General features: G+C 43.4%; 1 protein-coding gene and 1 pseudogene across 3 annotated transcripts in view; both read left to right on the top strand.

Moving 5' to 3' along the window:
- WWP2 (WW domain containing E3 ubiquitin protein ligase 2) overlaps positions 1–14142 on the top strand; it is a 185129-nt gene that overhangs the window by 105098 nt on the left and 65889 nt on the right. For all 3 annotated transcript variants that reach the window (XM_008070024.2, XM_008070023.2, XM_021718563.1), the window contains one exon: positions 4816–4943. In XM_008070024.2, coding sequence (XP_008068215.1) covers positions 4816–4943 — 128 coding nt within the window. The remainder of the gene's footprint in view (positions 1–4815; positions 4944–14142) is intronic.
- LOC110596708 lies at positions 3512–3624 on the top strand (annotated as a pseudogene).

Below are 14142 nucleotides of genomic sequence, written 5' to 3'. Positions count from 1 at the left end.
TTTGGAGAAGTGTCTATTCAAGTCCTTTTGCCTATTTTAAAATCAGGTCTTTTTTGTTGTTATTGTTGAGTTGTAGAAATATACTTTTTTTTTTGAGTTGGAATCTCACTCTGTCGCCCAGACTGGAGTGCAGTGGCTGCTCCCGGCCACCACAGCCTCAACCTGCTGGGCTCTGGCGATCCTTCTGCCTCAGCCTTCCAAGTAGCTGGAACTACAGGTGTGTGCTACCATGCCTGGCTAATTTTTTTGATTTATTGTAGAGATGAGGTCTTGCCAAGTTGCCCAGGCGGGTCTCAAATCCGTGGGCTCAGGCAATCCACTCACCTCAGCCTCCCAAAGGCGCGGGATTACAGGCTGAACCACCGAACCCGGCCGAAATATATTTTAAAAATCAATTTCTACATAAAATGTATGATAGACTTATCGATCTCCAATTCTGAGCCACTAGTAAATTTTGAATACCATTTATTTTAGCAAAAAGTTGTGATTTTTGGCTTGAGAGCCTTTACTTTTTTGAACTCTTCACTTTATTTTCACTTATGTTACCAAAGCTAGGCTTGGCTTCCTTTTCTTTCTTTTTTCCTTTACAAAAAAAAATTGTGGTAAAAAGTAGATAACAAAATTTACCATCTTAACCAATTTAAAGTGTACAGTTCAGTAGCATTAAGTACATTCACATTGTTGTGAAATAAGACTTCCTTTTCTGAGCCAAAGAAACAAAATTTTGTTTAGCTGTTGCACAGGTGATGGTGATCACAAAGTTGTACTGAGGTGACACTGCCATGTGGTCAACCAGGCTCACTCATCAGCCAAGTGGCTCGCACACGCCAGCATTATGTGGTGTGGTGGAAATTTGTATTGAGCAGGATTATAAATCACCGCATTTCCACTAAGGTGCAAGCTCCTTGAGGTCAGGGACCCTCTGCTTAGTTGCCAGCCCTAGAACAGGGCCTACCACTTAGCAAGTACTGACTGGGTACAATTCAGTGGCCTTCACGAAGGGCAAGGCAAGATGTCCCACAGCACCTAAGGCTCTGACTCTCAGGGTGCAGCTGAGGGTGGAAGCCAGTGCTATGAATGTCAAAGCTTAAATGCCAAGGACAGCCAGGAGCCCTCTCCTTGGGACCTTCTTGTTCTGCATCAGAATGAACTTTGAGGAGTGTGGGCCCAGCCTTAACTGACTCCTGAGGAGCTTAGGTGAGCACACGGCAGCATTCTTAGGAAGGCATGCTGTAAAGAGAGCTGAATTTCTGTGATGAAGTGACTTGAAACCATGTGTGAAGTTTGGCCCAACCTGCATGACTGTTCGGTCCCCTTCTGGCTGCCCCCCCAGGGGGGAGCGTGGGCTGTATAACTCCTCCCTGCTCCCCAAAGGGTGAGGGGAATAGCCAAGGTTGAGGTCATGGACAGAGCTGAGCCAGGCTATCTGTGGTGGAACCCAGCTCACCTCACCCCATCGCCCCACGTTTGTCATGGTGCTATTTTGGCCAATGATATGTGGTTTCAGCATCTGGGCCAGCTTTCATCATGATACAACCCCATCTTTTAAGGGTTGGGTGAGTTCTCTAAGAAGGGAAACTGCTGAAGAGAAGCGTTTCCTCAAATGCTGAGCCCTTCTCTTCCTTCTGAGTGTCTTATTTTAAAGATAATACAAGAGCAAAAAACGGGAAACTCCAGATTTAGGGCAAGAGGAGAATCTGGGGAAAGGGTATGTGTGGTATGTGTGTGGGGGTGGTGGCTGGCCACGGGTAGGGAGGCAGCAATTCATGCAAAGTGGTCCCAGCTGCCCCTGGTTTAGGGCTAATCCCGGCCCTGCCCCAGCCTGTCATTCAGGGTAAACTGCTATCATTAGTGGTGAAACATTTCTGAAAGTGTTCTCTCTCAACTCTGACCACATGCCCTTTCTGGGAAAGGAAGGCGGGGCCAGGGAGCAATGGGACCCACCCTGTTGTCATGCCCAGCTACTCTGCAGAGGGACAAGGAGCCCAGGGCTGGAAGTGACCGTAGACTGGTCAGAGTCTGCGCATCTGAGGGGTTGATGGTGCATTTTCTGTGTGGTCCATATGGCCTGCTGCTCTCTGAGGGATCCAGCCTGCTCCTGGGGGCTGTGAGTTCCAGATCAGAGAGGCTTTCTGTCCTCATAAGGGGGTTCTTGGCTGAAGCAAACCTTTTATTAACCAATTTTCCCTCTCTCAAGCTTTCTGCCCTCAACACGTACACACATATGCACACACTCACCATTTGCTAAGGCCCGCCTGCCTTTCTTTCCCTTTGGAACGTGTCTGTGCTCATTCTGCTTTCGATGAGGAGCTGTGGTAAAATGCTTAATACTAACATTTCTTCCCATGAAGTGGGGACTTTGAAATATTTTTTTTGACTGAGGTGTGGTTGACAGCTTTTGATTTATGAAATTAGCTCAGGGAAAAATAAGATGGAAAAAGAGAGTCCACATTGAATCTTTATTTCCACAGCTCAGTCATACCCACTCTCCATCTTTAACTGCCACGCATGCAGTCTTTAGGTATGAAGGGCTCCAGAGTTTGTTAGGTTTCTTGGTTTTTTTTTTTGGTCAACCCAAGAGAAACTTTTTTCTTTAAAAAAAAAATTTTTTTTTCCTTACTCAAAAGTATATAAGCCCAATGAAGGAAACTGGAAAAATCTTGACAAGCACAAAAGAGCATGTGTATTCTCAACATTGAGAGATAATCATGGTGAACGTTTTGGTTTATATTTGTCTGTCTTGTCAGGAAAATTTGTTTTTTTGCACTAGAGAAGGTTTTGGTGGGGGCGGTTTATATTCTCCCAGGAGCTTCCTGTTGACTGTCCTGCAGACCTGTCCCAACACCCTGGACCAGAGACTCACGAGAGGGATGTTCTGGTGGGTGTGGATCCTTCCAGCAGAGAACTTTCCATTCTAAGTCTTTATCTTACCATTGGCCAAGTGGCAGTGAAAGAATAGCCCAAGAAGAATTCAGCTCGAGTTCACCCCATCCTCTAACCAAAGAGCATGGGCTCTTGGTGTTAAGCTGCCTGGATTCAGTCAGGCGTGGTGGCTCATGCTTGTAATCCCAGCACTTTAGGAGGCAGAGGTGAGGGGATTGCCTGAGCTCAGGGGTTCAAGACCAGCCTGGGCAACTTGGTGAGACCTCTACAATAAACCAAAAAATTAACAGGGCATGGTGGCGCATGCCTGTAGTTCCAGCTACTTGGAAGGCTGAGGCGGAAGGATCACCTGAACCCTGAAGGTTAAGGCTGCAGTGACTGTGAGCATGCTACTGCACTCCAGCCGGGGCAATAGAGTGAGACTTCAACTCAAAAAATAAAAGAAAATAAAATGCCAGAGTTTGAATCTTTGTTCTGATTCTTACTTTCTATAGAACTTCTGTGTCTGCTTTTTTATCTGTAAAATGGGGTTAATAATAGTAAACTACCTTTAGGCTTCTCATGTTAAATGTGAAAACATATGTACTTCTCAAGTGAGTGCGCGGACCGTGGGGCCAGGCCTGGCAGGATGAACACTGATGTGCAGCTCGCCATCTTTACCAACATACTGGCCATGTTGCTCTTCCTGCTCGTTGTCCTCTACCACTACGTGGCCTCAACAACCCCAAGAAGCAGGAGTGAAGGTGGCACGGCCCGCAGGGCTCCAGGACATAGATGGAGTACAAGAGGGGCCCTCACACTCTGTCTCATCCCTTCTGCCCATCATCACACACAAAGCAACTGCACCTGGATTTTCCAAACAACTTTTATTTCCTCAGTCTTCCCAGGGAACTAGAAGTTGCCACTGAATAGGGCCCAGTAGAGGGGCTGCTTGCTTTTTATTCCCTCTCCTCCAAATAAAAATATAGATATACTCTTCAAAAAAACATATGTAATATGCATAGCACACATAGTGTCTGGAACATAATGTTATGGCTCAATTAACCTTCCGTACATCCACGGTCATTATTTTTGTTGAGAGTTGTCTTACCACCCCATGTCACATGGTATACATTGTCCCTGGGCCTCTGTTTCTCTGCCTAGAAAAGGGTTGTCTTTTTACTGGGTGGTATTTATCTCACAGTTGCAAAGTAGCATATACTTATGAAGTAGAATAATCGCCTTTGGTGAAGCAGCTGAACTGAAGGACAGGGAGCCTTAACTGTTTTCACTGAGTGAGCAAAGTCAGTCTACAAAAGCAACTTTTGCAAATGCATGCTGTCAATTGCCCTGTGTTCTCTGAAGATGGCAGAAGGGTTTTCTGCTGCTGGACCCCACTCTTGTGTTTGGATTTGGTTCCATTTCTGCATTGTTCCTTATTTGCTTGGATGAGTCATCTCTTCTTCATAAAACATTAACATATGCATTGACTAAAGCTGTTTAATGCCCCTTTTCCCGAGAGAATCATCTTGCTAGCTATAGAGAAAATTGATTTGGATAAGTTTTGGGATCTTCTTGCCTAAGGGGAGAAATATTTCATCTGTAGCCTGTCTGTAATTTTTGTTTATTTCTAACATTTGCGCCCAAAAAAACCAATGTGATGTTCACAGGCTATTTTGCCAGTTATTTCAGATGTGGGGGCAGTTCTCTCCACATTTGTTTACTTCAAGTGGAAAAGTTTACACAAAGTTACCTTTTGGGCTTTCAGGGAGAAGGAAACTTCTCTGGGTCTCTCCGCTTGGAGCAGCTTCTGTTGAGTCAAAAACTAGAGGGGCCATTAAAGTCTTATTTCCAATAAATAGCAAGAGAGGGAATATGATGACTTAGGTAGGAAACACTTCTTTCTTTTTCACAGTGACTTATATCTGTGTGCTTTATGCTTTGAACTCCCAGGACGCACAGACATTCAGGTGGTTCAGCCAGAACAACCACAGCAACCAGCGAGCAAAGCCCTGGTACAAGGAGCCGGCACCGCCAGCCCATCAAGAACTCAAGCCACAGTGGCCTGGCCAATGGCACAGGTGAGTGACAGCGCAGCATGCCAGCCTACACTGAAGCCATGGGTTTTTACCCATTCTAATGAGGACTTGGGTCTCTGCTCACTGCATCAGAATATAGGGTGGACAAGAGAAGTCTCCAGTACTAAGATGGGTTTGAATCCATCAGCCCTTACAGTTACTCATCTTCTTTGACCTCTGGCTTTCTCTGTAGAGCCAAGGTTATTTCCATATGACTGTGCTCTTATAAAATATTCCTTAGCACAGAAATAAAAAATATAGTTTTTCTATTTCTTATTAATGTTGGATTTCTTGTTGGGGAAAATATCTTATTTATACAAGACACATGTTTTATTTCCTTAATTTAAAGGAAACCATCAGACCAGGGAAAAAGAGAACTCAGTATTGTTGCTAGGAGCTGAGTTGGGGAAGATAGTGGTGCTATTGAATGGGGTAGGATGCTGACTAGGGCAGAGCCAGATGACCACTGAGAAGCATGCTTTGGCTGTTCTGGCGAGGGTCCCATTTGAGAGGGGACAGTCCTGTTCCTGCACAGAACTTTTCCACACTTGGCTCTGCTTCTCTAAGTGGGATGGAAAGGACCTATTTCAAAACAAATCATTTTTTGCCCTGCTTTTCCTCTGTTCCATCAGGACCTGGTCAGAAAGGAAAAAAAAAAAACCACTCGTTTTTTTAAAACTTCTTGAAGATTGCCAAATCTTTAGTGACTACTGGCCATTTGGCAATTTTTTCTGATTTGGGGCAGTTAAAAGTGACATGGCACAAGACCTCATCTCTACAATAAGTCAAAAATTAGCCGGGCATGGTAGTGCACACCTGTAGTTCCAGCTACTTGGAAGGCTGAGGTGGAAGGATCGCCATAGCCCGGCAGGTCGAGGCTGCGGTGGCCGGGAGCGGCCACTGCACTCCAGTCTGGGTGACAGAGTGAGACTCCAACTCAAAAAAAAAAGTGACATGGCGTTTTGCTTTGATGAACTGTAGGTAGGAGAATGCAGATGTTTACATTGGCAAGTAACACTAGATTCTTGTGACAGTAGGTGAAGCATGAAGGCCAGGAGACCTGGAGCAGTGTAGTTCTTCACATAGCGTTGTCCTGGCATTGTTAACTGACCTCCATGTGACAAACTTACTTAGTGACAAAAATCTAGTTGAGTTACTTTATAATACTTCTCAATTCTCTGGCAGCACCATGTGGGGCCTTCAGGGGCCTTCTGGTAACTGATGCTGCCTGATTACTCCCTTGTCTGAAGTGGACCCCAGGGTGGAGTGGTCTGTGTCCCATAAGACTCACTGTGAGCACAGTGGTCTGCATTCCTACCTGGATTTTGGGGCTTGCCTAAAGGAACCAGCTTCCCCTGAGCCTGGGGGATGAGGAGGAGTTGCATGTGAGGAGGCCTAGTAGCTGCCATCTCAATTGCCTGGCACCGCCTGGTACCCACCGTGTCTGTGTACTAGAACATCCAGCAGTAGCTTAGCCTGGCCTTCCTGTCAGGATGAAGGAGACGATGAGATGGTGGCCACTGGGCTGTGTCACAGGGAATCATATGCAGCTCTGTGAGCACCGGTATTCATTTTCCCCTTGGGAAAATAAGTTGCTTGTGGAGGAGGGCCAACATTTATAAATGGGGAAGGGAACTGGCTTTTTGGAACCAGTAATTTCCTGGATGCCACAGCTAAGCTACCAACTGCTTTATTCTTTAGGGGCCTAGTTACTGTGATGATGGTTTCCCTCAGCCATTTCTGCTTTTCTTATAAAAACTGTTAGTCTATTAACTTTATATGGTGATGGGCTTTGAGTCAGCCTTCATGGACATTTAAACTGGGCTGTATTTCCCCTACATTTATTTTTAGGGACCTTTATTTATTGCCCTAATCTCCAGGAACATTATGTTCCAGCAAATGAGGCAGGTGCCAGCCTTATCTTCAGAAAGCCAAGTGTCTCTAACCCTGGACTGCCTTGGAAATATTTTAGGTGGTGTATCTAAATGCCTAAACTGTTCCTAAAACTCATCTGTGAAGGGCAGTAGTTGTATTTTGGGATTTCTTCCCACTAAAATGCTAAAGCCTTGGCCTCCTTCTATCCATTTCTGCTGTGAAGCCTGTTCACCTTTACCTCACAGACAGCCTGGACCTTATAGACTCTTTAATGTCTATCCAGAGGGTACAAGACGATTTTGTCTTTACCGAAGAAGCTCCTCTCTTGGGCAGTGCAGGACCAGAAGGGAGTTGAGGGTGTGAACGAGGACATCTTCATCCCTCAGTTTCTGTGAGAACGGTGAGGACCACGTCCAAGATGGTGGTGGTGGCGAGCCTGCCTTCTGGAAGAGTTTCCACAGATATACGAGATTTATTTAGCAGACTCCTTTGGCTATGTGCTATAGTTATGCAGAAAAAGAAATTTGGGCCAAAGTGGAGCCACGTTCCAGGTGGTTTTTTCATGTTGTCATGACTATAAAGTATCCATTTTTATAAAATGAGAGTGAATGGCATCCTGTCTGTATAAATATTTTATTTCTAAGTTTTAGAAGTGGTAGAGTAGAGAAATAGACTAATGGTATAGCACTTCATTGAGACTTGTGTGGAATGATTTACTTGCTTATTTTTTATTGAAAACGTTACCAAAAAAAAATCACATCTCTTACTTCTTTCTTAAATGTAATTTCCATGCACATTGGTCAAGAGTCACATTGGCTGTGGTCGGATTCTGACTCCTTATGTATAGTGTGTGAATAAGGCCCAGTGACTCACTGGGCCTTCGTTTTTTCAGTTATAAAATTAGAGCAAGAGTATATATTTCATAACTTGTTATAAGAAATAAATTACAGTTATACCTTGGAGATATTGTGGGTTCAGTTCCAGACCACCACAAAAAGTGAATATTGCAATAAAGCGAGTCACATATACTTTTTGGTTTCCCAGTCTATATAAAAGTTATGTTTGCACTACACTGTAGTCTGTTAAGTGTCCAGTAGCATTATGTCTAAAAAAAATGTACATATCTTAATTGAAAAATACCTTATTGCGGGTGGGTGTGGTGGCTCACGCCTAAAATCCTAACACTTTTGGATACTGAGGTGAAAGGATTGCTTGAGCCCAGGAGTTCGAGACCAGTCTGGGCAGCATAACGAGACATCTTTTTTTTTCTTTTTTTGAGTCAGAGTCTCACTCTGTTGTCCAGGCTGGAGTGCAGTGGCACACTCACAGCCACCACAGCGATGACCTGCTGGGCTCAAGCAATCTTTCCACCTCAGCCTTCCAAGTAACTGGAACTACAAGTGTGTGCCACCACACCGGCTAATTTTTTGATTTATTGTAGAGACAAGGTCTCGCCAAGTAGCCCAGGCTGATCTCAAACCTGCGGGCTCAGGCAATCCACTTGCCTTGGCCTCCCAAAGTGCTGGAATTACAGGCTGAGCCACCAAGCTTGGCCAAGACATCGTTTTTAATACAAAACAAAAACCGTTTGCTAAAAAGAATGCCAATGATCATCTGAGCCTTTAGCAAGTTGCAATCTTTTTGCTAATAGAGGGTTTTGCCTCCATGCTGGTGGCTGCTGACTGATCCAAGTGGTGGCCATTAAAGGTTTTGGTGACTGTAGCAATTGTTTAAATAACACAACAAAGTTTCCTGCATTGATTGACTCTTCCCTTCATGAAACACTTTTTTATAGAATGTGTTACTATTTGATAGCATTTTACCCACAGTAGAACTGCTTTCAAAATTGTAATTAATTATCTCAAACCCTGCTGCTGCTTTATCAGCCGGGCGTATGTAATGTTCTTTTGTTGTTGTTTCAACAATGTTCATGCTGTCTTCAGCAGGTTTAGAGTTCATCCCCAAGAAATTGTTTTCTTTGCTCTACTATAAGAAGCTACTCCTCCATTATAAGTTTTATCATGAGATTGAAGCAATTCAGTCATATCTTCAGGCTCCACTTCTAATTCCACTTCTCTTGCTACAGTGTTTCCACCACATTTGCATCTACTTCCTCCACTAAGTCTTGAACCCCTTAAAGTCATCTATGAGAGTTGGAACCAACTTCTTCCAAACTCCTGGTTTGTTGGTCTTCTCTCGTGAATCACGGATGCTCTTAATGGCATCGAGAATAGTGAATCCTTTCCAAAAGGTTTTCATTTGATTTTGCCCAGATCTGCTGGGCTCAGGTGATCTTTCTGCCTCAGCCTTCCAAGTAGCTGGAACTATAAGCATGCGCCACCATGCCCAGCTACTTTTTTTTTTTTTTAATTGTAGAGATGCCAAGTTGCCCAGGCTGGTCTCAAATCCGGGACTCAGGCAATCCTCTCACCTCAGCGCCCAGCCAAAATGTATTTCTTAAATAATAAGACTTGAAAGTCAAAATGATTCCTTGATGCATGCACTACAGAATGGATGTTGTGTTAACAGGCGTGAACATAACATTAATCTTCCAGACGTCTTCATCAGCGCTCATGAGTTCCCAAATTTGTTATTAAGCAGTAGTATTTTGAAGGGATTTTTTTTTTTTTTGTGAGCAGGTCTCAACAGTGGGCTTACCATATTCAGTAAATTTTGCTTTAAACAGATATTCTGTCATCTAGACTCTGTTGTTCTGTTTATAGAGCACAGAGTAGATTCAGCATAATTCTTAAGGACCTTAGGATTTTCAGCATGATAAGTGACAATTGGCTTCAACTTAAAGTCACCAGCTGCGTTTGTCCCTAACAAGAGAGTGGGCCTGTCCTTTGAAGCTTTGAAGCCTGGAATTGACTTCTCTCTAGCTATGAAAGTCCTAAGTGGCATCTTCTTCCAACAGAAGGCTGTTCTCCATTGAAAGTTTGTCATTTAGTGAGGCCACCTTCATCAATTACTTTAGCTAGATCTTCTGGATAACTTGCTGTGACTTCTCCATCAGCACTTGCTGCTTTACCCTGCACTTTTATGTTAGGAGGCAGCTTCTTTCCTTAAATCTCATGAAGCAACCTCTGCTAGTTTCCAACTTTTCCTCTGTAGTTTTCTCCCCTCTCTCAGCCTTCGGGCTTTAGCTTAAGGTGTTGTTGTGGCTGGTTTCATCTTCTATCCAGATAATTCAAACTTTCTCCTTATCAGCTTTTCTCTGAGACTGTTTCTCTTTCTTATCATTGGTGTGTTCACTGGAGTACCATTTTTAATTTCCTTCAAGAACTTTTCCTTGCATTCACAATTTGGCTGCCTGATTAGTACAAGAGGCCTGGCTCTTGGCCTGTCTTGGTTTCTGACATGCCTTCCTCACTAAGCTTCATCATTTCTAGCTTTTGATTTAATGTGAGAGATGTGTGATTCTTACTCTCACTTAAACATTTAGAGGCCATTGTTAGGGTTACTAATTGATCTAATTTCAGCATTGTTGTGTTTCAGGGACTAGGGAGGCCTGAGGGAGGGAGGGAGATGGAGGAACCGTTTGGTGGGCCCGTCAGAACACACATAACACTTACTGATTTAAAAAAATCAGCCGGGCGTGGTAGTGCATGCCTGTAATTCCGGCACCATGCCAAGCACTCTGTATGTTTTATATTCAGGTACACCTGTTTTATTGTGCTTCACAAATACTATGCTTTTTACAAATTGAAAGTCTGTGGCAACCCTGCGTCCAGCAAGTCAACTGCAACCATTTTCCCAATAGTATGAGTTCACTTCATGTCTCTGTCACATTTTGGAATTTTCACAATATTTCAAACATTTTCATTATTATCTATTATGGTAATCTGTGACCAGTGACCTTAGATGTTACTATTATAATTGTTTGAGATGGCATGGACTGCATCCATATAAAACAGCAATTTTTTTTTTTTGAGTTGGAGTCTCACTCTGTCACCCAGACTGGAGTGCAGTGGCTGCTCCCGGCCACCGCAGCCGCGACCGGCTGGGCTCCGGCGATCCTTCCGCCTCAGCCTTCTAAGTAGCTGGAACCACAGGCCTGGCTATTGATTGACTATTGTAGAGACAAGATCTCGCCAAGTTGCTGAGGCTGGTCTCAAACCCCTGGGCTCAGGCAATCCTCTCACCTCTACTGCCCAAAGTGCTGGAATTACAGGCATCTGCCACCAGGCCCAGCCAACTCTATTATTTTAAATGTACTCTTCCATGTATAATGATTTCTTATTGTTTACTTAAAAAAATTTTTTTTTGAGTCAGGATCTCACCCTGTTGCCCAGGCTGGAGTGCAATGGCATAATCACAGCTCACTGCAGCTTCAACTTCCTGGGCTCAGACGATCCTTGTACCTCAGCCTTCCAAGTAACTGGGACTAGAGGTACACGCCACCATGTCTGGCTCATTTAAAAAACTTTTTGTAGAGACAAGGTATCACTATGTTACCCAGGCTAGTCTCGAACTCCTGAACTCAAGCAGTCCTCTCGCCTTGGCCTCTCAAAGTGCTGGGATTACAGGTGTGAGCCACCTTACCCTATTGCAACCTTGTCAATACTGTTTTATAATTTTTGCCACTAGTATTAAGTGCCACCTCACCAGGTGCAGTGGTTTACACCTGCAGTCCCAGCACTTTGGGAGGTGGCAGCAAGTGGATTGCCCGAGTCCAACCAAGGGTTTGAGACCAGCCTGGGCAACTTGGCGAGACCTAGTCTCTACAATAATAAAAAAATGAGCTGTGTGTGGTGGTGTGCACGCCTGTGATTCCAGCTACTTGGAAGGCTGAGGTGGAAGGATCATCTGAGCCCAGCAGGTTGACCCTCAAGCCTGAGTGACAGCGAGACTCCAACTAAAAAAAAAGAAAAGAAAAGAAGTGCTACCTCATGATTTAACCTCATTGCATCTCCTCATTTCTTAACTGTTTCTTTTCTTTTTTGTCTCTTTTCATAGTATTTGACTATTTGTCCTTTAGAGATTTAGAAGTTTATTTTAGAGATTTATATAAACTCAATTATTCTAGGTACAATTTTCAAAAATTGTGATAAAATATACATAACATGAAATTTACCATTTAAACCATTTTTTTTCTTCTGAACCACAGTTTTGTGGGGAAAAAATTTAAAAAAAAATTTTTTTTTTTCTTCGGAGTCGGAGTCTCACTCTGTTGCCCAGACTGGAGTGCAGTGGCACACTCATGGCCACTGCAGCCTGGACCTGCTGGGCTCAGGTGATCCTTCCATCTCAGCCTTCCAAGTAGCTGGAACTACAGATGTGTGCCACCACGTCCGGCTAATTTTTTTGATTTATTGTGGAGACGAGTTTCTGCCAAGTTGCACAGTCTGGTCTCGGACCCTTGGGCTCGGGCAATCCTTTTGCCTCTGCCTCCCAAAGTCCTGGAATTACAGGCATGGGCCACTGTGCCTGGCCTAAAAAAATTTTTAAGTATATAATTCAGTGCCATTAAGTACAATCACAATGTTATAAACTGTCATCATCACTATCTATTTCCAGAACTTTTTGTCATCTCAAACTGAAACTTTGTAACCATAAACAGTAACGTTTCCCTTTCTTTTCCCATCTCCGCACTCTCAGCCCCTGTTAACCTCTGTTTTACTTTGTCTCTGTGAATTTGCCTATTCTAGGTACTTCATATAAGTGGAATAATGTCCTTTCATATCTGGCTTATTTCACTTAGCATCCATGTTGCAGCACATATCAGAATGTCCTTCCTTTTAAAGACAGAAAATATTCCACTGTTTGTGTATACCACATTTTGTTCAACCATTCATCTATTGATGGACATTTGGGCTGTGTCCTTCTTTTGGCTACTGGAATAATGCTTCTATGAACATGGGTGTCCAAACATCTCTTTGAGTCCAAGCTTTCAGTTCTTTCGGTTATATACTCAGGAGTAGAATTACTGGATTATATTCTATGTTTAACTTTTTGAGGAACTTCTATACTGTTTTGCACATTCCCAGCAACAATGCATGAAAGTTTTACTTTCTTCGCATCCTGTTGACACTTATGACTTTTTTTTTTTTTTTTTTGGCACTAGCCACTCTCATGAGTGTGAAGTGTCTAGGTATAAGTTTTATCTGTTATATTTATTTATTTATTTTTGAGTCAGAGTCTCAGTCTATCCCTCAGGCAGGAGGGAGGTGGTACCATCAGGGTTCACTGCAGGCTCAATCTCCTGGGCTCTGGAGATCCTTTCACCTCAGCTTCCTGAATAGCTGGGACTACAGGTACATACCACCACACCTGACAAATTTTTTTATTTTTTTGTAGAGATAAGGTCTCATTATGTTGCCCAGACTGGTCTTGAACTCCTGGGCTCAAACAGTCCTCTTTCTTTGGCCTCCCAAAGTGCTGGGATTATAGGCATGAGCCACCACACTCAGCCTATTATAGTTATTATTATAAATTTCCCACATATCACTGTTTTGCATTTTGTCTTATTTCTGTGACTTTTGTAGGAAGGAGTTAAAAATTTTTTAAATGGGCTGTGACTCACACCTATAATCCTAGCAATTTGGGAGGCAGAGGCGAGGGGACTGCCTGAGCCCAGGGGTTCAAGACCAGCCTGAGCAACATGACGAGACTTCATCTCTACAATAAATCAAAAAAATTAGCTGGGTGTGGTGGCACATGCCTGTGTTTCCAGCTACTTGGAAGGCTGAGGTGGAAGGATCACCTGACCCCAGCAAGTTGAGGCTGTGGTGGCCACTGGCATACCACTGCACTCCAGCCTGAGTGACAGAGTGAGACTCCGACTCAAAAAAAAAAATTTTTTTTAAATAACTGTGCCTGAGTATTTAAGCAATTTCACCTCCTGCTTAAATAAGTGAAAAGATTCTCTTGCCTGTGATATATTTTTTTCTGTTTTCTTTTACCTTTTTCCCCATTATATTATGTTAACAAAATATCTCGCTGAAATTTATTGTGATAGGATATATGTGTCACTATGACCATATATTTATATATAATATATGATATATATGTATTTATTTGATGAGGACTGGGTCTGAATTAATTTTTTTCTATATTGGGATCCTATTGTTACAGAGGCATTAAATAGACTCTTTTTTCACTGTGATTTTTATTAGTTTTTTAAATCACTTATCACATTTTTTGAGTTGGTGTCTCACTCTGTCGCCCAGACTGAAGTGCAGTGGCACGCTCCTGGCCACTGCAGCCTCGACCTGCTGGGCTCCAGCGATCTTTCCGCCTCAGCCTTCCAAGTAGCCAGAACTACAGGTGTGCGCTACCATGCCCGGCTAATTTTTGATGTATTGTAGAGACAAGGTCTCGCCAA

The sequence above is a fragment of the Carlito syrichta genome, unplaced genomic scaffold (genome assembly GCF_000164805.1).
Source record: "Carlito syrichta isolate Samal-C Ts95f unplaced genomic scaffold, Tarsius_syrichta-2.0.1 Scaffold312739, whole genome shotgun sequence".
Taxonomy (NCBI): Eukaryota; Metazoa; Chordata; class Mammalia; order Primates; family Tarsiidae; genus Carlito; species Carlito syrichta.
Note: the sequence above shows the minus strand (reverse complement) of the source record. Positions and strands in the feature narration are given on the sequence as shown.